Below are 25,775 nucleotides of genomic sequence, written 5' to 3'. Positions count from 1 at the left end.
TCTACAAGATCTTTCGGATATGGATACAACTTGGCAAACTTTCGTTTAGGCTGGAATTTTTTAGCTGGCGTATTCCATTCGTCTTGGATGACCGCCACTAGTTGATCATGTGATGGAAACTAGGTTGTTGATTTTCGTTGTCTCTTAAACAGGCCTTTAGCTAGCGGCTGTTGGTCTGTGGGGGAGTCCAACTTCAGACTTCAGTCCAACTTCAGTACTGATGACTGCCTTTATGATACCTTCCACATCATGGTGAATATCCTTTTCAGCCCCTTCGTCCTCCTCATGTTCTGAATGAGAGGTAGAGGAGAAGGTTTCCCCCTCTTGTTCGGAATCAGAGTCAGATGCTTGAAGGGCAAGAGTAGACGAGGAAGGGAGTAGGCTGCATTTGGAACTCGTTCTCTTACGTTTATCCTTGTATTTTGGACATGGATTTTCCAATGGAATCCACTATTGTGTTAGCGATAAAGTTGACTAGGGAAGGAATGTTCTGAAGTGATGCCAATGACTGAGACAGTTGGATAGCCCAGACAGGAGTTGCTATGTCAGGTAGAGAGCTGGGAATTTTCCTCTTGGGGAAATGGTGTGGCTTGGCCAGCTTGGATGTATAGTGAGTCTGTGGGCTCTGGCTCATCCCCAGGTGAACAAGAGCGGCAAAGCAGCTACAACTGGCCCACTGGAAATTTAGATCGGCACCTAGTGCAGGCCAAATAGGTTACCTGTGCCACCCCTGCTGCTGATGCAGCCCGTTGGGTAAATAGTCCCCCAGTCCATTATGGAGAGGTGCTAGGGATGAAGCCGGAGGCTGCTGGCACGAATGTCCCACTGCTGTAGGTATCGTGCTGTGCACTGGGACACTTATGTGAGTCTGGGCCCTCTATGCTGCTGCGCATTGTGAAGACTGATGCTGACGTCACTACTGTGCGCAAGGTGCGTGCAGCTTTCAGAATGGCCGCCGACGACAACGGGCACGAGAGTAGCTACCCTCCCGGCCATACAGAGTCCTCTTCCTGCACCCGACTCTCTCCCTCAACGAGGAGGAGGAGAAGGGAGCGAGGAGAAGGGAGGTCTAGCTATGGGAGGGGAAGGGAGGAGAGAGGGGGGGTAGACCCACCTCCGTTAGTACGTTTGTGAAGCCGCCTGAGGTAAACGTAAGTTAGGAAGACTCCTCTTACCTCAGTCTGTGTGTTTCCCGGCCAGAGTCCCTCTTAGGTAGCGATCTGGGAGGCCACTCTTTAATGGCAGGGTAGTCGGCCCCTGTCTGTGTAATTTCCTGCATAGGGGGTTAACTATCTGGGCACAGGGAACCCCTGCCCCAAGTCTAGCCCTGGGTGTCAGCGCTATTCGCTGACCGGGTATTTCCTCTGACGGGTCTCACTGGAGACTAGTAGGTCTATCCTCCTGTGGACAGTACACTTGAAAAACTTAAGCAAAAGAGGAAGTGTTAGGGGTAATGCCTGAGTCCTGGCACGCCCTCTTTTTGATCTGTCAATCAAGTGTCCGGCCTCCTGAAGGATGGAGCTTTACCCATCTATCTCCTGTGTCCCCCGGAGACGTCAGAGAAATAAAAGTTACGATACAGACCAGTGCAATTTATCAACATGTTTCTATTACAGCCAAACCTTATTTTCTGCTTGATTTCAAATCACTCCAGTATAGCTTCTCGACAGCTGTACAGAGAGCACTAAGTATGTGCAGTGTAACTGACACACAAATAATAGCCTAATAAATCCAAGATGACAGCTCTTATGGACAACTTACTCACTGCTATATGACTGCTGAACATCTTTGCTGGTTCTCTGTTTAGGACTACTGTGCCAATTTTTTGCATTTTTAATTTTATATCTACCTTATGCCTAGCACCCCCAGGGATATGGTAGATATACTATACGAGGAAAGTATCATTGTGCCCATATACCTGTGTACAGTGCTGCAAATAATACAGTATGAAAATGATGCATCTGGCAAAAAATAAAAATAAAATAAAATGAATCACTACCCCCTCACTTATTTCTTTATAGCTCTGCTGCTAACAGCCAAGTTCAACTGTTACTGCAACATACCTGGGCATGCACCAAAGCATCATTGAACAGGATGAACCAGTTGACAGAAAAACGTCCTGCATTCTGCAGGGAGAGGCCGCGGTTGCTACTGTCACAAATTAGCCGCCTATCTGGCTTCCTCAGGGAGTCCTGTAATAAAGCATAAATATGCAAACAATATTTCAAGGAGAAGTGTAGGAATTTGGAATTAGTATTTTAAAGGGAAAACTCACAATGGAAAAATACTGTAGTAGTTTGCCAATCCAAAAAAATCTGGCACTCAGTGAACCATCCAGATTTTTTCAGCCGATTTTATTTTCTGCTACCTCCCAACTCATTTCTAAAGAATCTGCACAATGGCATTGAATACTACAGTACATCTAGGCAAACTTTGTTTGACTGTAACCGCACTTTTATGATTTACACACGTAGACTTTACGGAACTTAAAAACCACCAGTTTGCATATCAAATATCACTTGCAGGAGATTATTCCTGTGCATATTATTACTGAATTAACATTTTAGAGTGAATACGCAACAAAAATTTATATGTGGTTTATAGATATTTTTTTAATTTCTGGGCATCAGCAAAAGCAATAAAACTACATTGTCAATTAGGAAACTGTTTCTTTGTAAAGGAGGATATACCGTCATCTTTCCTGGGAAGGTCTTCCAAAAACCTAATGTGTATTCTGCATCCTTCTTCTTCCTGCTCAGTAGCAAGGCCAGAGAGTCATAGCTTGAACTTGAATCTTGCAGTTTTTTGTATTCTGGAGAGGACTACAGAGCATAGGAGGCTTAAGTAAGTAAATTACGTTTTGTCATTATTCATCTGAACATGTTATTAAAGGGATTGTATAATGAAGGGGGGGGATAAAGGAATGGAACAGATGAAGTTTATCATAATTTATTTATATGGAGCCAGCAATTTATGCAGTTCTTTACATCAAGCAGGCTTCTTACAATAATTTAACAAACAATGATTAAAGAACAAATATGGGTTCAGAGGGCACTGCTCACAAGAGCTTACAATTGATAACATAGGGAACATTTGAAATAGAAGGATGATGAAAACAATTCATGATTCTTTATAATACGCTGATTTCTGATCAATCAAGATGCACTCAATATGCTTTTCTAAACAAGCGAGTCTTTAGGGAGCATATAAAGGTTTGGAGGCAATTGAAAAGTCAGAGCTCATGGCAGGGAGTCCCAGTGGCAGGCAGAAGCTAAATAGAAGTCTTGAAGTCGTTCATTGGATTACAATTGTGTGAAGGAGTATATTTTGAGAACACATCTGAGATATAGATAGGGACTTGGTTAAGTGCCTTCAATATGTGTTAGTAATGCGAACGTCATTGAAGGAAGCAAGTGAACGGATTTGCATAGGGGAGCAGCTGATATGGAGCATGGAGACCGATTTAGGAGTCTAGAAGCAGTGTTTAAAACAGATTGGAGTGATTAAGGATACCTTGGAAATCTTGCAGTAGTCAAGGTGGAAAATAAGTGACTGAATAAGTTTTTTTATATGTTTCTAAGCTGAAGTAAGATTGTTTAAAGGCAATGTTGCTCAGATGAAAGCCACAGGATTTGGCAAGGGTTTGGATGTGGGGTATAAAAAAAACATTTATAGACAGTGGGCTTGTATTGTTTAATGAAACATGGTGTTGATGACAAAGTTAAACCTACGTTACAGAATGAAATGTTGATGGAAATATTACACCATTTAGAGGGGTGCAAATTAGATGCTGCAGTGACATTCAGGGGGAGATACCAGACAGGGAATCTTTAACTTGGGAAAGGAAAAAAGAAGAAAGGTCAGGACAAGACATGTAGTCAGCATAAAGGTTATATTAAAGTCCCAAAGACTGAATAAGTGAGAACAGGCCAAGGCCATGACAGAGACTTGAGGAACTACAACAGAGAGAAGGAAGAAGGTGGAGCTATATGACTCAATAAAGGTGCAATCAGAAAGATAAGACATGGTCATGGTGTTACTAAATTAAAATGAATGACCTGAATGTACATGCTACTACAGACATGTTAGATATAATAATATTGGCACAAGCACCTTACCACTTCAAAGCACATTGCGAGTTTCAGTAGCAGCCGGGCATATTCTTGTAATCTACTCATCGGTGAGAAAAAGAGAGAATTCAGCTTCTCTGCCATAGAAATGCCTTCCTCATTTCCAGTAAAAAAACTTTGCCAATGCTCCTGGTTCTTGCTGAAGAATTCCCTGAGAATGGAATTTAACAGATTATTTATGAACAAAATAAGAAAAAAATACACAGTAGCCAGGGTTGTCACCTTGCCAGTATTTTACCAGCATGGCCAATAAAAATTATGCTTGATGCCAAGGTTATTAATAGGGGAAAAACTATAGAAAGGCCGTTATTTTTAAACAGGAAAAGTGGCAACCAAAACTGAAGCTCCTTTCCCAGTGGCACAAGATTTCTTTTTATGACGTTAGAATTTCAAGTTGGCAGAGTAAAGTTTCCCAAACTGTTTAGACTATAAACAAATGCATTGAATACCGGACCTCCCCCATCCTAACAATAACAAGTAATCCCAGAGGAAACCATTATAATAAAAAGGAGATCTTGTTACTTACCGTTAAATCTTTTTCTCTTCAGTCACTTGGGGGACACAGGGACCAAGGGTATAGCTAGTACCACTAGGAGGCAGGACACAACCCTAAAACAGAACTGACTCCTCCTTCACTGGCTATACCCCCAGTAGGCGGAGCTTAGGTCAGTTTGTACCAAAGTTAACAGGAATAATAAAACTAAGAGTAAGAAACAACCATAACACTTAATAACCATAAAATGTCTGACGGAAGTGAAGGCCTCAGTCCAGGGAGGGAAGCCCTGTGTCCCCCAAGTGACTGAAGAGAAAAAGATTTAACGGTAAGTAACAAAATCTCCTTTTCTCATAGTCAGCTTGGGGGACACAGGGACCATGGGACGTACCAAAGCTGTCCCCAGAGCCGGGTGGGACAAGAGGCCTAGGAAGAAAACACCGCAGCCTGCAGCACCCGTCTGCCGAAGCGAGTGTCCCCCAAGTGACTGAAGAGAAAAAGATTTAACGGTAAATAACAAAATCTCCTTTTCTCATAGTCAGCTTGGGGGACACAGGGACCATGGGACGTACCAAAGCTGTCCCCAGAGCCGGGTGGGACAAGAGGCCTAGGAAGAAAACACCACAGCCTGCAGCACCCGTCTGCCGAAGCGAGTGTCAGATGCCGCAAAGGTATCAAAGTGGTAAAATTTGGAAAATGAATGTAGCTGCCTTGCACAGCTGTTCAGCCGAAACCTGGTTACGGAACGCCCAGGAAGTACTCACACCCCTGGTGGAATGAGCCGTGACTCTGTGTGGGGGATCCTTCCCCCTCGCTGTATAAGCTCTTTGGATAGCTTGTTTGATCCACCTGGAAATGTTCTGCTTTGTAGCCGGAGTACCCTGGCGAGGTCCCGAAGGAATCACCAACAGCGCATCGCACTTGCGGAAGTCCTGAACCCTATGCAGATAAAACTTCAAGGCTCTCACAGGATCAAGGGAGTGCAAGGCTTGTTCCTTAGGGTTTGCAGGAGCAGGACAAAATGATGGCACAACAATTTCCTGGTTAAGGTGAAATTCCGAGATGACCTTCGGCAGGAAGGATGGAATAGTGCGAAGAACAGCCCTGTCGTGATGGAAGATGAGGTAAGGAGCTCGACAGGAGAGTGCACTGAGTTCAGAGACACGTCACGCAGAGGCGATAGCTAGCAGAAAAACGACCTTCCAGGTGAGCCACTGGAGAAGCACAGAAGCTAGTGGTTCGAATGGAGGCAGTTGAAGAGCATGTAAAACCAAGGTAAGATCCCACACAGGAACTGGTGTGCGAACTGGCGGAGCTACATGAGCCACTCCCTGCATGAATGTCTTGACGATTGGAAGTAGAGCGAGCCGTTTCTGGAAGAGAACCGAAAGGGCAGAGATCTGGGACTTCAGAGACCCTAAGGACAGGCCCATGGAGAGACCGTCTTGCAGGAACTCCAGGACGTGCGGTATGGACAAAGTCCAGAACGTTACCTTGTATTTAGAGCACCACTGGCGGTAGGTGGACCAAACTCTATAGTACGCCTTGGCTGATATCGGTTTCCGTGCTGCACACATAGTGCGTGCAACCGCTGTTGTCGGACTGAACCTTCACCGCTTGGCCCTTGAGGACGTGTTGCCAGTGGAGGAGACCCAGCCGTATGGCTCGAATCTCGAGCAGGTTGATCTGCAACCGGCGTTCGGATTGCAACCACTGTCCCTGGGCAGACTGGCCCTCGAGAACTGCTCCCCAGACGAAGAGACTCGCATCCGTTGTCAGAATGCGCCAGCACGGGTCCCCTAGACGTTTACCCTATGTGAGATGTGGGGTCTGTAACCACCAGAGGAGAGAGGATCTCGTCAGCTGAGAAAGTTGAATCTCCTGCAGAAGGGATTTTCGTTTCCAGGAGGAGAGGATGTTCCACTGAAGTTCCCTGATGTGGAATTGAGCAAATGGCACTGCTTCGATCGAGGATACCATGACTGCCAGAACCTTCATGCAGAATCTCGCTGTGTGACGTGGCTTTTGAAGTAATGTTGTCACCAACTTCTGCAGGCAGACGACTTTCTCCATTGGGAGAGATATCGTCTGTGATTGAGTGTTGAACGTCATACCCAGAAAAATCATGGAGTGGCTGGGTACTAGTGAAGACTTGTGAGGTTTAGAACCCAGCCCAGGTCCTGCAGCTTGATGATGGAGGTCCGAAGAGATTGGTGAGCCTCTTGAAGGGAAGGTGCCTTGATCAGCAGGTCGTCCAGGTAGGGAGTGATGTTTATCCCTGTGCTGCGAAGCTCTGCCGTGGCTGCCGCCATAATTTTGGTGAAGACTCGGGGAGCCGAGGTGAGGCCGAAGGGCAGACTCGTGAATTGGAAGTGACGATTTTTGAAGGCAAACCGCAAGAATTTCTGATGCGGAGGGAAAATGGGGACGTGTAGGTAAGCGTCCTTTATGTCGAGAGACATGAGGAATTGGCCTGGTGACATCGCTGCGATGACAGACCGCAGGGATTCCATCTTGAACTTGCGAGGACGGATAAATTTGTTGAGCTCCTTTAAGTCTAAGATAGGTCGAACGGATCCGTCCTTTTTGGGGACAACAAAGAGATTGGAGTAGTATCCCCTGAATCGCTCCGCAGGAGGTACAGGAATAATAACTTCTGCGAGAAGAAGACTGGCAATCACATTCTGGAAGGCTGATCTTTTGCTTGGCACCTGCGGGAGTCGTGACATGAAAAACCGTGGAGGGGGAGGAGACGAAAATTCTAGGTGGTAACCTCTGGTGACGACCTCTTGAATCTTGAGTGATTGCAGACCATGTTTCTGAGAAAAGTCGTAACCTCCCCCCCACTGGCATTGTACTTAGGGAGATGGCGTCATGCTGAGGTAGTCTTGTCAGTAGTCTTAGAGGTGTGCTTCCGGTTTTGCCAGGAAGGTCTTTGCTTGTTCCCAAACCGACCTCTATTTGTGAATGATGTTCGTGGAGGAGAAGATCTCGATCCCTTGGATTGGGGGACACGAAAAAACTTTCCTCTACGAAAGGTGGGACGAGCCTTTGGTTGTGGTAGCAGAGTGCTCTTACCTCCGGTAGCTTGGCTAACGATCTTATCGAGGTTGGGTCCGAAGAGAAGCTTGCCCTTGAAGGGGATGGAGGTAAGAGACTTTTTGGAGGAAAGGTCGGCGGACCATAATTTCATCCAAAGGGATCTGCGAGCTGCAACAGCAAGAGCTGATGATCTGCTGATGACTTGCGTTGCGTCCAGTGAAGCTTCGCATAAGTAGTCCGCTTCTTTGATCTGTGAGGCTAATTGAGACAGCTCATGACGTGGGGCTCCGTCTGCTATAGAGGTAATGAGAGTATCGGACCAGGATTGTATGGCCCTGCTGACCCACGCTATGGCAATGACTGGCCGAAGGGCTGAGCCAGAAGCAGAGAAAACGGAACGTAGTAAGCTCTCTAATTTCTTGTCCATGGAGTCCTTGAAGGATGAAGCGTCAGGGACTGGCAGTGCTGTATTTTTTGGAAAGTTGAGACACGGGGGCATCAACTGATGGCGGAGATGACCACTTGTCAGTGATATCGGCCGGAAAAGGATATTGCTTAAGGAAACGCCGGTTTGCCTGGAAGCGTCTCTCTGGTTTGTCCCATTCGTGTTGAATAAGCTGGTCAAGCCGAGAATGAGAAGGAAAAACAGGTGATGTTTTACTGTGTCGTTTAAAAAGAGCCTTTGAGGATTCAGCTGTAGCCTCCGTTTCTTGGAGATTTAGAGTTTCCAATACAGAGGAAATCAAGGAATCCACGGATTCTGATGAAAATTTGTGTGATTCCTCCGCATCGTGGCCGGAACCAACCGAAAGTTCCCCATCAGATCGGTCTTCATCCTCAGAGTCTGGAGGAAAAGGAGACTGGTGTCTGGGAGGAGAATCGCTCTCTTCATCAGATGGAGAAGGAGCTCTGCGTTTGGAAGGTCTATGCCTAGGGTTATCTAGACGGGAAAGTAGCCTGTCCAGTGACTGAGCCAATTTTGGAATTCCTGTGGCCAATTGGGAGGCCCATTCTGGAGTAGTATGCCCTCTGATTGGGGAAGCATGTCTGCTGGAAGCTGGAGAGTCTCCTTGCTGAGACTGATTCCCCTGAGGTGGAGTAGGTACTGAGGGTTCAGTAACCTGAGGCTTGCATTTAGAACATAAGGGGTCTTTGTGCCCCCGTGGCAAACGTTTGCAGCATTTGGCACAGGCCAAATAAGTAACAGAAGCAGTGGGTGCTGCCCTGGTAAAAAGGCCCTCACTTGGCCCCTCAGACATTATGATGGCTAGGAAGTGGTAGAGGAAGTTTAAACTCAGAGTCATGAAAAACGTACTCACCCCCAATGTCTGTGAGCTACACGCTAACCTGCGAGATATAGGCAGGGAAGGAGGAGTAGACTGGTCGGGTAGTGCAGAGAGTACTGAACTTCCCTGTGCCCCTGCGTGCAGCCCTTGTGTTGCAGAGAAGGAAGCACGCGAATCCCACAGTGCGCTCCTGTGCAAGATGGCGGCACGGACCGAGGGGAGTGGACGTGTATGGCGTCAGTGGCCGAGTTGCGCATGCGCGCGAGTGCGCAGCGTAAGGAAAAAACCCCGCCAGAAGAAAAGGGAAAAAACGCCGCTCCGCACCAAGTATTAATGGCGGCGCTACAGTACAATGGCGTACCCGCTGATGGTAGGGAATGTGCAGAAGTGTAGCGCCAATAGTGCGCACTGCCTGAGCGCCCCCTGGCCCCAAGGGAATAAATCCAAATCCAAGAAGGCTTGAGGGGGAATGAAGGGAAGAGCCAGGCGCCAAGCCTGGTAAAGGAGGGATAGGGGCTGAGGATTCAGACTTACCTCCAGCCCAAGGCATCCAGTACTCTCCTTGTCTGCTGGCCAGCTTGCTCCTCCTGCAAGGAAAGGGAGACATCAGTAGAGCTGGGTGGTCTGTGCCAGAGCACAATGTGACCCCGGAGCCAGGCTCCCACGTTGGGGGATGACATTGGAGCCTTTACTCAGTGTAAAGGGTCCGCATTGCCCCTGGTGTCAGCTTAGCTGACTGAGAAGTATTAGTAGAAAATAAAAAACGTCCTAACCTCCTGAGGACACAACTCAAACTGGCCTAAGCTCCGCCTACTGGGGGTATAGCCAGTGAAGGAGGAGTCAGTTCTGTTTTAGGGTTGTGTCCTGCCTCCTAGTGGTACTAGCTATACCCATGGTCCCATTGTCCCCCAAGCTGACTATGAGAAAATAATGTTGCATTGAGTCCCTATTCAAGGGATCATATATCTCACAAAATTGCCCTTCATTCACTTTAAGCAATGTATCAATTAAAGGTATAGTAATACCAAAATATGACTACAGTCACACAAGTTTGCCAGTCAGGATAACTGTAGGTAGCTTCAGCGATGAGCTATATGAATGGGAGTTTCACAAACCAATGTTGCAGATGAAATGAACTGGTGATAGATAACAGCAGACTTGCTCATGTAGGGATAACAGATATGACCCCATATGCAATAAAAGGCACTAAGATTGCTTAGGTGCCATAAACCATGGCAACCAATAAGATGATTGATTTTAAAAAGGTAACCAGTATATACTGACTGCTGGCTTCAGGTTACTGCACCTGGGCAAAGTTAGGGGGGCTCATTCATAAACACTAGGCAAATTTGCACCTGGGCAGTAACCCTTATCATCCAATCAGCGATGAGCTTTGATTCAGCTAGGAGCAGGTTGAACAGTGAAAGGAATCATCTGATTGGTTGCCATGAGTTACTGCCCAGACGCAAATGAATCCCAGTGTCTTTTATTACATAAGCCCACGTTGTGAGGCTACACGTCTGCCTCCACCTGCAAACCAAATTCTTGCATACAGTTCTCCTCCGTGTAGTGAACAACATCCCACTGAATCACAATGAATGTTCTGCTGCAGTCAAGGCCTAAAGAACGAGTAGTCATACTTTGTAGGTCATATATATTAGAAAACAAAATACTCATTTGTCACTAATGACTGGCACTTTTGGTATCAGCAGTTCTAACTTAAGAGGAACTTACATTGCCGTCTTAGAAAGAACAGTGAATCCTCCCATCACAAGGAAATTGGAGAGCAAAGTACAATACCTGCAGACAACACAAGACAAAACAAAGAGAAGATACATTAAGGCATTAAAAAGTCACTATGCCTTCAAACTTCCCAAAGTAATGGTGCGTTGTACAGGGAAAAACCTGAACACTGAGACTTATGGTGTCTCGCTATACAGGCTATGAAACGAAACAGGAATTTGTCCCTGGTAGTATGCCACTCATGCCCCATTCTTCTGGTCACATCCCAATGTTACTATTCCACCATCAGATCAAGCACCTTGTGGCTTCTTGTAAGTTAGAAATAAAACAGAGACCCTCTGTAAGTTTTTGGACAGACATAATATTAAAGGCTATTGTGATACTAAACTCTATAGTTAATATAGGTATGGGTATATAGAATTTTAATTAAAAGTAGGGAGGGGTGTGTGTATGGATGCTGGGTTTTCATTTGGAGGGGTTGAACTTGATGGACTTTGTCTTTTTTCAACCCAATTTAACTATGTAACTATGTAACTATGTTAAGGAGCCGGTGTCTATACAGTTGATACTCAAGAGAAATATCTATAAAGGTTTTAATTCAGTTACAGTTAAGGTTGTTGTATTCAGTATCTAGTAGTGATAAATCTAAAGTAACTGGACTTGGAGTAATTTTGAAAATGTTTTAAACACTCATATGAGCAGCTTCTTCAGTTCAACTGAGCAATAGGGAATTCCATGGCATTTTATACACTTACAGTCATCAAACCCCAATCACAGTGGTTCCATTGAACTTATTCCGTTAAGTATTAGCAGATACTCACAGAGGTGTAAATGTACAAGTGTGATCCAGTCACAGTGTTACCATGATTCTCATTGAAGCAGGTAACGTATATACTCGAGTATAAGCCGACCCGAGTATAAGCCGAGGTACCTAATTTTACCTACGAAAACTGGGAAAACTTATTGACTCGAATATAAGCCTAGACACAACTACAGCCGTCTCCCAGCAGCGCACATTCCGCCAAAGCGACCCCCCCCCAGCGATCAACCGGACTTCTTTGCAAAGTTGATGGTGACAGAGAATTGCCAAACGGATTACTGTGTGCATTGTCCCACTACCATGTGCAGAGGGTGCTGTGTGATATTGCCATCACTGTTAATCTTTCGTATAACCAACAGAGGGCGCTGTGTGACATTGCCATCACTGTTAATCCTTCATATAACCAACAGAGGGCGCTGTGTGATATTGCAGTCACTGTTATTCTTTCATATAACCAACAGAGGGCACTGTGTGATATTGCAGTCACTGTTAATCTTTCATATAACCAACAGAGGGTGCACTGTTATTCTTTCATATAACCAACAGAGGGCGCTGTGTGATATTGCAGTCACTGTTATTCTTTCATATAACCAACAGATGGTGCTGTGTGATATTGCAGTCACTGTTATTCTTTCATATAACCAACATAGGGCGCACTGTTATTCTTTCATTTAACCAACAGAGGGCGCTGTGTGATATTGCAGTCTCTCCCCAAGCTAACTGTTGGTATAGGAATGATTAAAAGTGACTGCAATCTCAGCTACTGCCCACTGACTGGAGTATAAGTCGAGGTAGACTTTTTCAGCACATTTTGGATGCTGAAAAACTCGGCTTATACTCGAGTATATACGGTATTCATTTTTCAAATAGCACAACTGCATAACTGTGAATAGTCATGAAGGAGGCCATTAATGTCAAACTGGAACAACCACCCCTGAACAGAGAAGAAAAAATAAAACCTACCTGAATAAGTTCAGTGGAACAATTGTGATTGGATGTTGGTGACTGTTTTACCCTTAAAGGGATCCTGTCATCGGAAAACATGCTTTTTTCAAAATGCATCAGTTAATAGTGCTACTCCAGCAGAATTCTGCACTGAAATCCATTTCTCAAAAGAGCAAACAGATTTTTTTATATTCAATTTTAAAATCTGACATGGGGCTAGACATTTTGTCAATTTCCCAGCTGCCCCAGGTCATGTGACTTGTGCCTGCACTTTAGGAGAGAAATGCTTTCTGGCAGGCTGCTATTTTTCCTTCTCAATGTAACTGAATGTGTCTCAGTGGGACATAGGTTTTTACTATTGAGTGTTGTTATTAGATCTAACAGGCAGCTGTTATCTTGTGTTAGGGAGCTGTTATCTGGTTACCTGCCCATTGTTCTTTTGTTAGGCTGCTGGGGGGGGGGGGAAGGGAGGGGGGGGGTATATCTCCAACTTGCAGTACAGTAGTAAAGAGTGATTGAAGTTTATCAGAGCACAAGTCACATGACTTGGGGCAGCTGGGAAATTGACATGTCTAGCCCCATGTCAGATTTCAAAATTGATTATAACAAAATCGGTTTGCTCTTTTGAGAAATGGATTTCAGTGCAGAATTCTGCTGGAGCAGCACTATTAACTGATTCATTTTGAGAAAAAAAAATTTCCCATGACAGTATCCCCTTAAAGCTTTCCCATCTCCCGACCCGCCACTAACCATTCAGATCAAAGTCTTACCAGTCAGATTAGTAAAAGAACAGATCAGCAATGTTCTGCCCCTGACAGCAATCGTACGATATCTATGTCCAACCAAAGCTAGTGACAGTCTCCCACTGAAAATCGTACGATCGGCAATACACGCAGAGATATTATTGGCAGCCGACAGAAATTTTCTAACCTGTCCGATCGACCAAACGACCGATCTCCGCCGGACGAAAAATGTCGGGACTCTCCACACACGTTCCGAAAATCGTACGAATCCTCGATTCGTACGATCAGATCTTTGCGTCTATGGCCAGCTTAAGGGGTTACAATGCCACAAAATTCCTTAACACTCAGCTGAACTGAAAAAGCCCCTCAGTCCAGTTGTGAAACATTTTCAAGATTAGATTAGAGAAAAAGTGAAATGGAAAATAATTTGCTCTCAATATTTATATTATAAAAAAGGGAAAATACATATATATATCTTATTTAAAGTGTAGAAATAAGTCAAATCAACTGGACTTGCTGTGTGAAGATGTTTCACCAGTCATCCAACTGGCTTTCTCAATTCAGAAAAATTCAGAAAGCCAGTTGGATGACTGGTGAAACATTTTCAAGAAAAACACAGCAAGTTCTGTTGATTTGACTTATTTCTACAGATATTCGATGACCTGGATGAATGAGAATCTTTACAAACTTATTTTAAGTGGAAATATAACTATTCCACAAGTATGGTTTTTTAAACAAAAATGCACATACGCATAATCTAACATGAAATAAATAATTTCTCCTGTTTCTCTACACTAGAGGTTCCCCAAGAGTGTAAGTGTCCCCCAGAGGGGCCCTTACGTAATTGCAATTAACAAAGCTTGAAGCTAAATTGTGACTATATTTTGCATATTATTTATATTTAACATATATCTATTGTAAACCTCCTTATAAGATAATGGGGGATTAGCCTGGCCTTAGAAAAGTAATTTAAGCAACACATCATCAGTATAGAGAGAAAAAACAGAAGTGCAAGCAAAACTTAGCCATGCATATGACATAAGGAGAACAAACAAAAGTCAGTTGACATAACCTCATAAAATCTTCCATAAGAAACACAAGGTTGATGCAAGGCTAATGCAAGGCTAATGCTTTACTGTTTGCTGGGTAACAAACAAAATGGCATATTTTCAGATTCAAATGTGTAATATCCAATAGCAGGTAAGAAAATAAATAATCAATGAACAACCCCAAGTAAGTATTTTTTTTAAAGAACTCTTCTTATAGTATTCTGTGAAGAAATATTGATACAATTACTTTTTGGGTTTATTATTTTGGAATGTATATTTGCTGCAAAACAGAACAAAAAATCCAATAAAAGTAAAGGACATCATGAATACCAGATACATTTAATCTGAAACCGTATTGAGGTTTGGAATACAAAAAATGTTAATCTATAGAGTTCTTTTAAAAGTACTCTTCATTAAATATAAGATACACTTCAAACTAAACCTTTAACGAATTTGCCAAAAAATAGAGTTAAAGCTAGAAAAATCAAGGTGAGCTACATACTGCTGATGTTGGAAAAACTTGCCTTCCCTGCCTGCCTCCAGCTCCTTAAATTGCTAGCTCCTAAACGAAAAAATTCACCAAAAACAAATGTTGATTCCCCCTGATTGGACCACAGCAGGTAAGTATAAGGTACACAGGTGGGAGTCCCTGAGGTGGCACTGAACACCAGTTAGCCGCCGGCTACTGAGCTAGCTGCATCTAAAAGGTCCATGCTGGGTGACATGCCTGTAAAATAAAATCCAAAAATAGATAAAAACAAATATAACTATATACCCAGGAGTTTATTAAAGCAAAGAAGTGGAATATACTTGAATGGCCAAGTCAGTCACCTGATCTGAACCCAATTGAGCTGCATTTCACTTGTTGAAGACTAAACTTCTGACAGAAAGGCCCACAAACAGCAACTGAAAGCCGCTGCAGTAAAGGCCTGGCAGAGCATTAAAAAGAAGAAAACCCAGAATGTGGTGATGTCCATGAGTTCAAGACTTCAGTCTGTCATTGCCAGCAATGGGTTTTCAACCAAGTATTAGAAATGCACATTTTATTTTCAGTTTTTTGTCCATTTGCTTTTGAGCCCCTGAAATAAAGTGATTGTGTTAAAAAAAGGCTTTAGTTCCTCACATTTTTATGCAATCTTTTTGTTCAACTCACTGAATAAAAGCTGAAAGTCTGCAGTTCAACGGCATCTGAGTAGTTTCATTTAAAATTCATTGTGGTAATGTACAGAACTAAAATTAGAAAAAAAAGTTGTCTCTGTCCAAAGATTTATGGACCTAACTGTATATGATGGCCGATATATATATAGCACCCAGGCTGAGGTATTGGCTCCTTTAAATCTCCATGGAAAGACAGGCTAGGACCCAGGAGTACTCTGTCCAATTAGTCAGCAGGTGGGACTGTTTAAGGGAAGTTGGGTGTGATCAGGGAGTTGAGTGAGTTGGGAGGAAAAGACTGAATTTTGTGTCAAACTACCATTGGGAATCCAGAGAAAGACTGCCTGGTAACGGCATAGCAGACTTTAATTTTGTGTTCTTTGAAAACTTCTATCTGGTGAGACTTTGCTTTATTGTTTTCCCCTTTACCTGTTTATATTTATATGCTGTGAATATAAACCACAGGCATGAGCCTGAGTTCCAGGTAGACTCACTCTGTATAGCTGTCTAGGAAGAGACTGGAATGCTCCAGAATAGACAGGCTCCGGGCATCCTTTGCTCCACGCAGAAAGTGAACGAGTGAGGTAGCATGCTGGCCAATCAAGTAGCAGAGTTTGCTAAATTTAGTCGCCATATTCTGTAGTTGCTGAAGAGCAGTGGCTGAACCTAGGTTATCTTAAAAGGAAAATAAACATATTATGGATTAACAATTCTATAAAATGACATGGTAAATACAGTAACTATATGAGCAAAGCTGTGAAACATTACATGTTTATTGAGAAAGGATGTGCAAACTTTGGCCCTCTAAACTGCTTCCAACTGCATATATTAAATACTCCACTCCAAGAAATTTAATTTTTGGAAACAAAATATCAGCAAAACTTTGACTTTTTTCCGCAATCGTGACTTTTTCTGCAGTGCTTTATAAAAAAAATATAAATTATGCCACCTAGAACCTGCCGAGATGCTGGAATAATGGATGGGAAGTGAATTATTAGCTTTTTTCAAATTTACAAATGTAAAAATGCCATTATTTTCTGCATGACTTAATGCGACTGTGATTAACCCATTAAAGGATTTGCCCAGAATTACTTAGATGTGGAAAAAAACGCAATACAGTTTAGTCACAAATTTTGATAAACATGCCATTAAGAGTTAAATATACAAATCCACAAAGATTTTATTTTACAGACCGGCAATTTTAGACAATGGCACACACAAAGATTATGGGTGTCTTGTTGCCTAGATTATTAACATCTCAATGGGCGGGTCACTGCCCATTTATTTCTATGGCTAGTGTTTGCAGTCATGTGTGTTTTCCTATGTCACATGGATATGCTGACTTATACCTTCTGGGGTATGTACCAACTTAACATCCTGTTTATTAGTGATTTTTGCCCAATTCTTCCAGGCAGATTTACTCCGAATTTTTCTGGTAAGTTGAGGTCATGGTGCCATGCTATTTATTCATAATTGTAGATATACACTAGCAAATCAAAATAATCTTGACTGCCAATAAAATCCTACAGTTTATACAAGCAAGAGTACTTCCTGGTCACTGGACACAATGGATTTTAGAAATGGAAAAACTCTGGCAACTTACCAAGCCCCAGAAGAGGTCTGAGTATCACAGACTTCATATCACTAAGGTGGCTGTAGAAGCGCATTTCTGTGTCTGCTAGCTCATGGAGACTTCCAATATAACCCATCATATTTTGGTCTACCAGGGCTAAGCATCGATCAGCTCCAGCAGAGATACTACAAATGTAGCCAAGCTTGAAAATAAATAACATTTATTTAGTAAAGGAAATGCTAGTTTCATAAAAAATAAACACTACAGAAAAAAAATTGCTGCCAACTCTGTAACAATATCTCTGTAGCTATTGCTTATTCTGGCTGTATAATATTATAATCTAATGTATTTGTTTACATTTTGGAATTATTTAGACAAACTATGGGGCAGATTTATAATTGATCAAACCTTCAGTCTATAAAATTGATAATACAGCAAAAAGGATTTCAAGGAACTATGATTCACAGAAAATTGCATCACCTTTAAATAATATATGCATTTTTCTGCATATGATAAATGTGGGTAATAGAATAACTAGTAGGCTTAAAGTTAAACCACCCCTTAAATTACATTTTAGTATGTCATAGAATGGTTAATTCTAAACAACTTTTCAATTGGTCTTCATTAGTTTTAAATTATTCTTCTGGGTCTTTCAAGCTTTCTAATGGGGGTCACTGACCCCATCTAAAAATCAAATGCTCTGTAAGGCTGCAAATTTATTGTTACTGCTACTTTTTATTACTCCTCTTTCTACCCAGGCTGTCTCCTATTCATATTCAAGTCTTTTATTGAAATCAATGCATGGTTGTTATGGTAATTTGAACACTAGCAAACAAATCGCTAAAACTGCAAACTGGAGACCTGCTGAATAAAAAGCTAAATAACTCAAAAATTACAAATAATAAAAACCAATTGCAAGAAATATGACATTCTACACCATACTAAAAGCTAATATGAAAGGTAAAGATTAAAAAGTGCATTTTATTTCTAACCGAACTTCTAATTATCTGTGTTAATCATTTCAAGTTATCATTATAAGTTAATAGGAAGTGTACAGCAGGGCGCCCTAATTTTATATAATAGTGGTCACAGCTTAACACCTTGCCACACTCAACGATCTCTATTGGGTATTGACTTGGATCAGGTCCACTCCAGTCATTTGCTGTTTGAAGTCCACAGTATAACACAGCAGGCTGAAACTCTTCTTTTTTGTGTACCAAAAAAAGGGAGTGATCCCGTCCTGCAGCTACAGACCACACGCCATCACTTTCACACACCTGTTGGGAAGAAGAAACAACATCACTATTCCCTATTTAGGCTTAGTGGTTATTGCTAATACTGACATTTTTGTAATGTCATAAGACACTAATTCTGTTGTGTTTTCAATAAAGATGTAAAGCTTTAAATTTAAATCAGAGTTGTTTAAGGGGCAGATTTATCAAAGGTCAAAGTGAAAATTCTAATTTAAAAAATTCGAATTTCAAGCTTATTTTTGTTCGTTTCGAATTTAAAAAAAATCAAGTTTTTTTTTTTTTTTGGAAAAACTTCTAATTTGATCGAATGCACTATTACTTCAATTTGTACGTTTCGAATTCGATCTAAAACCGACCTATTCAATCAAAAACGAACCTATTTGACCAGGTCTTTTTGCATTCGAATTTCAAAGTGTTTCAAAAATTCGAAATTCGACCCTTGATAAATCTGCCCCCTAAGTGTAGGGTTGTGGGCCAGAGGACACAATTAAGCCATCTAAGAAAATTGGCCTATCAAATGATGCGTGTAAAGAACGCAATGAACAAGGCACCTTGATCTTTGTAAAAGCATACATTTTATAATATGTTTCATTTCATGTTTCATAAATGCACAAATTAAAATAAAAAAAAAAAACCTCCGTTTTGTAAAAACACAGAACATACAGTTGAGTCATAAAGTTTACATTCCCTACCATAAAGATGATCAAATGCAATTTACAACTTCTCTCTTATTCTACATTGTCTTTGTTAAGTCAAATAGGCTATTTACATTAATTTTCTTTTAAGACCATTTCAAAGAAAATGCTTACAGAACAATTTATTTAAAGTGATACTCACACTAAAAATTTTATATTCAAAATATTAATCTACACGAAAAGTTACCTATAGGTCATGTTGATCGTTTTTCGCTGATCGTTCTGCTAATGGTTACTTGAAGTTCCTAAACCTGACTGTTTTGTCAACCTGACTGTCCCTTCTCAACTTGTCAGAGTTTCTAATGCGAACGGACTCCTGCTGCACAAATATGGCAGCCCCCTCATTGGGAAAAAGGGGGTAAGAAAGATAACATTAAAGCATCAGGCAGATAATATTATGGCAAAATGATAAATGGCATTCAAAGATAATGTTATGATAGATATTAAAAAAGTAAATTTTTTGGTGTCAGTATCTCTTTAAAGGAGAACTAAAGTCTAAAAACAAATGTGGATAGTAATGCTGTATTTTATATACTGAACTTACTGTCCCAGTCTAAAGGTTCAGCATCTCTATAACAACAGTGATCCTGGATTTCAAAATTGTCACAAGAGCTCACCATCTTGAGTTCAGTTAGGAGTGTCAGTAACACGCACATGCTCATTGTGCTTTGGGCTTAGCTTAGGGTTTGCTGCAAATCGACAAGCAGAACATGAGGGTTGCCTGTTATAGAAACTGATTATACAGGGTTGAGCTGCCATGTTTATTATGTAATGTGTAACTGCCTTGTATCGAAACTATATAGGCAATGGAAACATGAAGTGAAGTTGTAGAAAATTGAAAATGAAGATCTTTAGTATAGGTGTATGTTTTAGGACTTCAATGTACAGGTATTGTATCAGTTATCCAGAAACCCGATATCCAGAAAGCTCCAAATTACAGAATGGCCATCTCCCATAGATTAAAATGAAATAATCCAAATTATTTTTCTCTGTAATAATAAAACAGTAGCTTGTACTTGATCCCAACTAAGATATAATTAATTCTTATTGGAAGCAAAAATGATTTTCTAGTAGACAAGGTATGAAGATCCAAATTCCAGAAAGATCCATAATCCACAAAACCCCATGGTCCTGAGCATTCTGGATAATAGGTCTCATACTTGTATCATATGCCGTTAAAGTTTAATAAAAGAACAATCTCATTTTACTGTTCCGTTGGTTAACATTAATTTTCTACCAATGTAGGACCAGAAGTAATCATTTCTTTTTTTTTTTAGTTATATTTTTAAATTGATTTTAAACAAAGTTGGGTTCGAAGACAAAAACAAAGGTCGGATTTACGTTTTCGTTGTTTCATATTTTTTACATATTGTTTATTTAGTACAGGAATTAAATTGCTTGTGGAAGCTGCTGTATGTTGCTCTAATCAGTATAATATCATGCTAAACCGTTGCAATTCACCACTGTAATGTTACATTCACATCATGCATTTCACCAACCTTAACAAGACGTGGTATGGTGGTTGGAGACTGCAGATGACCAAGCTGGCCACAGGAATTACTGCCCCAAGAATAAACCTACAATTGAGAAAAACTTTAATATAAAACCCACATTTCTCTAAAGATTCAGTGTAGACAAACATACTGCAGTGATCTATTTGTATGGGACTTCCAAAGTAAGTGTAAAGATTGCAGCTAGTCAAACCAGTTACGTTAGTATTTTTGCAACAAAATAAGGGGTCAATGACATCTGTTGCAACAGGTAATTATTCAATTAAAAAAGGTACATATAGGGAATATGAAAATAGGTAAATAAAAGGGTCAACAAATTTTAACTTTCAACAAATAGCATGTTCTTGTTACACTCTAATATTTCATTTAGCAGTTCTGTTTCCAGTAAAACAATTACCTGAGATCTGGCAGTAAGAGCCACTGAGTGGTGACTGCCGGCTGCCAACTGAATCACTTCTTTGCCATCCATACTTCTCACGCAGAGAGGCTGCAATCTACCAAAAGTAGTAAAAGATAAACATATTACAGAAGCTCACAAGTGCATTAAAGATATCAAAATGGTCATAAAATAAAGTTGGTTTTATTTATATAGCATCAGTATATGCCACAGCGAATTACAGATTATATATTATTCACGTCAGTCCCAGCCCTAGTGGAGTTTAAACCATTTTTTTTTAAAGCAAGTCAGAGGAGAAAAATATTGCTTCTTTTTCCTTATCACAGTCAATAAACCCTCACAGCAATGACCAGAGTAAAACCAATAATGTAGGTGAAGCCATGTAGCACCCTGCATTTACCTGTGTGGTAAACAGCCATAACACATGCCCATGTACATATGGGAGAGGAGGGATTATAATGTTAAAGATCAAGAAAATTAAACATACACAAGGAAAAACAAAAACAGATGATAAATAACATATACAAATCTACAACTCATCCGTTTTAAATATACTTTTATGCAGGCTAACATATTCTTCAGTTACTTCCATTCCTTAGATGTATCCACTACTGTAATTATAAGCTAACGTACCTAGGCAAGACATCTCCATGTCCAAGCTGTCCTTCCTTCCCTCTTCCCCAGCTCCACACCTCCGTTTTCAAAGAGGGCAGAAGCACATCAGCTTCACCACTGTTTGTGGGTGTCAGAGCCACGGTCCTCATTCTGGCTCGTCCTACCTTCCGTAGCAGTCTAGGAGACACTACGGAATAGAACAGAATCCAATAATGATGGTTTACATCGTAAACCGTATATTTACAGTACATTGGCATGATCAAGTATATAGGCACACATCACTGCTTAAATTAAATCTGATTTATGTTTATGCCAGGTTACAATTTTTCCAAAAAGATGTTAACATTTAAATAATGTTTATGTGCATTATTATAATATTAATATTTATAGAATGTTTAAATAAGCTTGTTTACCATTGAAAAATAATAGTGTTATCTACAGATACCAGGTGAGTAGTGTGCCATTATATTGCACAATTATGGGACCTCTTATCCAGAATGCTTGGGACTTGGGGTTTTCCAGATAATGGATCTTTCTGTAATTTGGATTTTAATACTTTAACTCTACTAGAGAATCATTTAAACATTAAATAAACCCAATAACCTGGTTCTGCTTCCAATAAGGCAGGTATGTCAAACTCAAATACACGTTGAGCCAAAATTTTAAAAATGCTCCAAGTCGAGGGCCGGACAAGTTCAGTGTTTATTGAAAACAAATTGAAATAACCTTATTGTATATATTGAACCTGGAACTAACACAGCTCAGAAGTTATTTCCTATAAAACAACATAAACAAAAAAAAAAAAAAGATAGAAATTTTTTTTGAGGTACCCTCCTTCCCCCCTACATTTGATAACATATAGCATCTAAACTAAACTGTGGGCACATGTGTAGGGCAATGTAACCTCTATATAATTTTATTAAGGTTCCCTGGCCATGTGTAGTATAATATATTTGCTGCAGCATATACGGCCATTCTACTTTAACTGCACGCCATATGCAAATTAGCCAACGCTAGAGTAACTTCCAACTGCTGAGCGTATTTTCCCTACCGCAACTTCGCCAGCGTTCAGGTACCCTGTGCGCAACTTCGGATTTCGTGAATTAGCATTGTCCAGGCGACTTTACACCTGGCAAAGTGCTGCGATGTGCGCGAAGCCAGCGCTGGCGGATTTTCGGAGGTAAGTAAATTTGCCCCTTGGTGTCTTGGATCTTGAATAAAAGTTGATCTATGTCTGGGGTCAGGCACTAAGCTTTCAGGGAGGGGGTAACGCTAGCTCCACAGGTAAGCTTCTGATACACAAGCCGCGGAACAGGGACTCGCGCGCCTTTGATTGACATTGCGTCGTACTAGCAGTGCATTGTGGGACTTGCAGTTCTAATAATGCGGACTCCCTGTTCCGCTTGTCTATCAGCAGCTTACACTGTGAGGCAATATACCAGCGGGCCAGATCTAATAATAATTATAATTTATCCTGCGGGCCAAAAATAATCCCTTCGTGGGCCAGTTCTGGCCCGCGGGCCTTGAGTTTGACACATGTGCAAGAAGGATTTACTATATCTTATTTTGGATCAAGTACAAGGTAACATTTTATTATTATAGAGAAAAAGGAAATCATTTTCAAAAAAAACTTTATTATTTTATTATATTGGAGTCTATGAGAGACAGCCTTTCCGTAATTCGGAGCTTTCTGGATAATTGGTTTCCGGATAACAGATCCCATACCTGTACCATTTATAAGGTCATCTTAAAGACTTGTTCACAAAGTATTTGCTTTTTGCATATCTTAAGGTAGAGTGATATCATTTGATAAATTCCTTTAATGCAACTCCGTTACATGTACATAATGTACGTTATTTAAAGAGATACTGACATCAGAAAATAACCTTTTTTAATATCTATCATAACATTGTCTTTGAATGCCATTTATAATTTTGCCATAAAAGTATTTTCCTGATGCTTTTACATTACCTTTCTTACACCCATGTTCCCCTATGAGTGGGCTGCCATATTTGTGCAGCACTTCTCCGTTACCATTAGAAACGCTAACGGACGGGTTAAGAAGGAACAGTCAGGTTGGCAAAACAGTCAGGTTTAGGAACTTCAAGTAACCATTACTTACAAAAGCTAAACTATCATCCAAAAACGATCCACATGACCTATAGGTCACTTCATGTAGATTAATATTTTGAAAAGAAATTTTTTAGTGTCAGTATCACTTTAAGAAACATTATACACTAGTCTCCAGGGCCAGTATACATCAACTATCTCTAACAATCAGTGGCATGTTTAATTGGCTTTGTCAATATGATGGTAACAGATACTTGACAAGCCCAAATAATCCAAGAAAATGGTCTTCCAACAAAAACTGCCCCCCCCTCCAAAAAAAAAACATGCTTAGTTCAGGGGAATCCTGTGCTAGTGTGCTTAGTTTTTTTTTCTAGTATTTCTACACATTAAATGCAAACTAAAAGAATTGTCACTGCTTATGTCAAACCTGATTAATTCCAGTTAGTGCAATTTCCAGATAGGCTTGCACCCGCAGGATACCATAATAAATCCACTTTGGTCACTTGGGGATAGAAACTAATAGGACGACTATGGAAGCTGATAAGGAAGGCTGTGTATGGCCTGCCTCAGAAAATGACAGCTAAGGTGAGACTAGAGAGTACATTTCATAGAAGCTACTGAAACTAAAACAAGAGGATACAATTATACATTTAATATTGCTATTAAATTAAGAGGGGGACCATCTACTGCAGGTGAGTACATTTACTCTTCTTATGGGGTTAGGCAGTTTTCCAATCCTTAAATACCTTGAGACAGCAGGCCTGGCAGAGAAAGTCTTCTGTTTCCAGCATCTGCTTCTTCTTCTCTGATGTCTACAAGGCTGGAACTCTTCTTGCCTTGCATTGATTCCAGTTTAACCTGTTCTTCACGGCTGTCCTTCAGTCCATCATGTGCAGAGGAACTGATAGCTTGCTGAGCTCCTGGGTCACACAGAGATCCAGAGTAAAAATTCATGACTTTCTTGAGTGAAAGAGCCCCGGCTTCACAGGTAGCGGCAACCCTCACACTTACAGCAGAGGCACAAGATACCACCAGACTGTTAAGACCTGATGCCGAGATAGCAGTGGAGCTCCCAGCAATCTCACTCAGTTCTTCTAATGGCTTCTGCTCTTGCAGCTACACAGAAATAGAGATATTACATGAACACATTAATGGAGGAGTATATGTAAATAACTGTTTCAGACACACATACACTGCTCTGTCTTGTGAGACAAGCGTTCTGATACTGGGTGTACAAATTATTACTGCACTACTTTACAAATTTGTTTTCAGATATATGTAAATACAGGTATTGGACTGGTTATTCAGAATGCTCGGGGCCTGAGGTTTTCTGTAATTTGCATTGCCACACTTTTTCTACTAAAAATTTATATATTTATATATATATATATATATTTATATATATATATATATATATATATATATATATATATATATATATATATATATATATATATATATATATATATATATATATATATATATATATATATATATATATATATATATATATAAATATAAATATCCCAATAACATTGTTTTGCCTCCAATAAGGATTAATGGTATCTTAGTTGGTATCAAGTACAATGTACTGTTTTAGCATTACAGATATAAAGGAAATTAAAAGTAAAAAATAGATTCCATGCGAATGTCCTGTAACTCAAAGCTTTCTGGATAACAGATCCCATAACTGTACTTTGCACTCTAAAAATAGCATCATTCTAGGCCACATTTTGCCCTTTCCTATAGAACACAAGCAGCTTATCTATGTGTATGCACAACATATCTAACCCTCTCCTCCAATGAATGGCTTCACAAAGAAGCCCTTCAGTTGTTTACAGCCTCCAAGGATACTCTTTTTTTGCTCTAGTATAAAATTAAAGTGTTAGGCAAGTGTTCTCAGCAATGATTTACCTAAATGGAATATTTATTAAGATTTCTTTAACACAGACTTTACACACACTGTATATAAAAATTAACATTATTTTTTTAATCAAATAAATGCAGGTTTTTGTGTAATGTACTCAGGTGTGATTAAACACTCATACATTAGCAGTAAAGCACAGGGGCCCAAACTAGAACACCAAGGCCAAATAAAAAATAAAAAAACATGCAGCAAATAAATAATTCTACTTATGTTCAGTCATCACTAGTATTTGCATTTATTCTGTAGTTATCATTACATGTGAAACCACTGCTTAGTTCACAAAAGGGGACTATAGATTCCTACCACAGTGACATAACAAGTAATGTAA

At 40.6% G+C, this 25,775-nt stretch overlaps 1 protein-coding gene across 2 annotated transcripts in view; it reads right to left on the bottom strand.

Moving 5' to 3' along the window:
• LOC108701459 (alsin) overlaps nucleotides 1-25,775 on the bottom strand; it is a 53,537-nt gene that overhangs the window by 19,647 nt on the left and 8,115 nt on the right. For both annotated transcript variants that reach the window (XM_018236174.2, XM_018236175.2), the window contains exons 5-15: nucleotides 24,267-24,636; nucleotides 21,469-21,637; nucleotides 20,836-20,932; nucleotides 20,427-20,504; nucleotides 18,080-18,256; nucleotides 17,010-17,181; nucleotides 15,901-16,081; nucleotides 10,686-10,751; nucleotides 4,119-4,281; nucleotides 2,691-2,822; nucleotides 2,064-2,192 (exon numbers count right to left, since the gene is read on the bottom strand). In XM_018236174.2, coding sequence (XP_018091663.1) covers nucleotides 2,064-2,192; nucleotides 2,691-2,822; nucleotides 4,119-4,281; nucleotides 10,686-10,751; nucleotides 15,901-16,081; nucleotides 17,010-17,181; nucleotides 18,080-18,256; nucleotides 20,427-20,504; nucleotides 20,836-20,932; nucleotides 21,469-21,637; nucleotides 24,267-24,636 — 1,734 coding nt within the window. The remainder of the gene's footprint in view (nucleotides 1-2,063; nucleotides 2,193-2,690; nucleotides 2,823-4,118; nucleotides 4,282-10,685; nucleotides 10,752-15,900; nucleotides 16,082-17,009; nucleotides 17,182-18,079; nucleotides 18,257-20,426; nucleotides 20,505-20,835; nucleotides 20,933-21,468; nucleotides 21,638-24,266; nucleotides 24,637-25,775) is intronic.

Source organism: Xenopus laevis, chromosome 9_10L, assembly GCF_017654675.1.
Source record: "Xenopus laevis strain J_2021 chromosome 9_10L, Xenopus_laevis_v10.1, whole genome shotgun sequence".
In the NCBI taxonomy this organism is placed as follows: domain Eukaryota; kingdom Metazoa; phylum Chordata; class Amphibia; order Anura; family Pipidae; genus Xenopus; species Xenopus laevis.
Note: the sequence above shows the minus strand (reverse complement) of the source record. Positions and strands in the feature narration are given on the sequence as shown.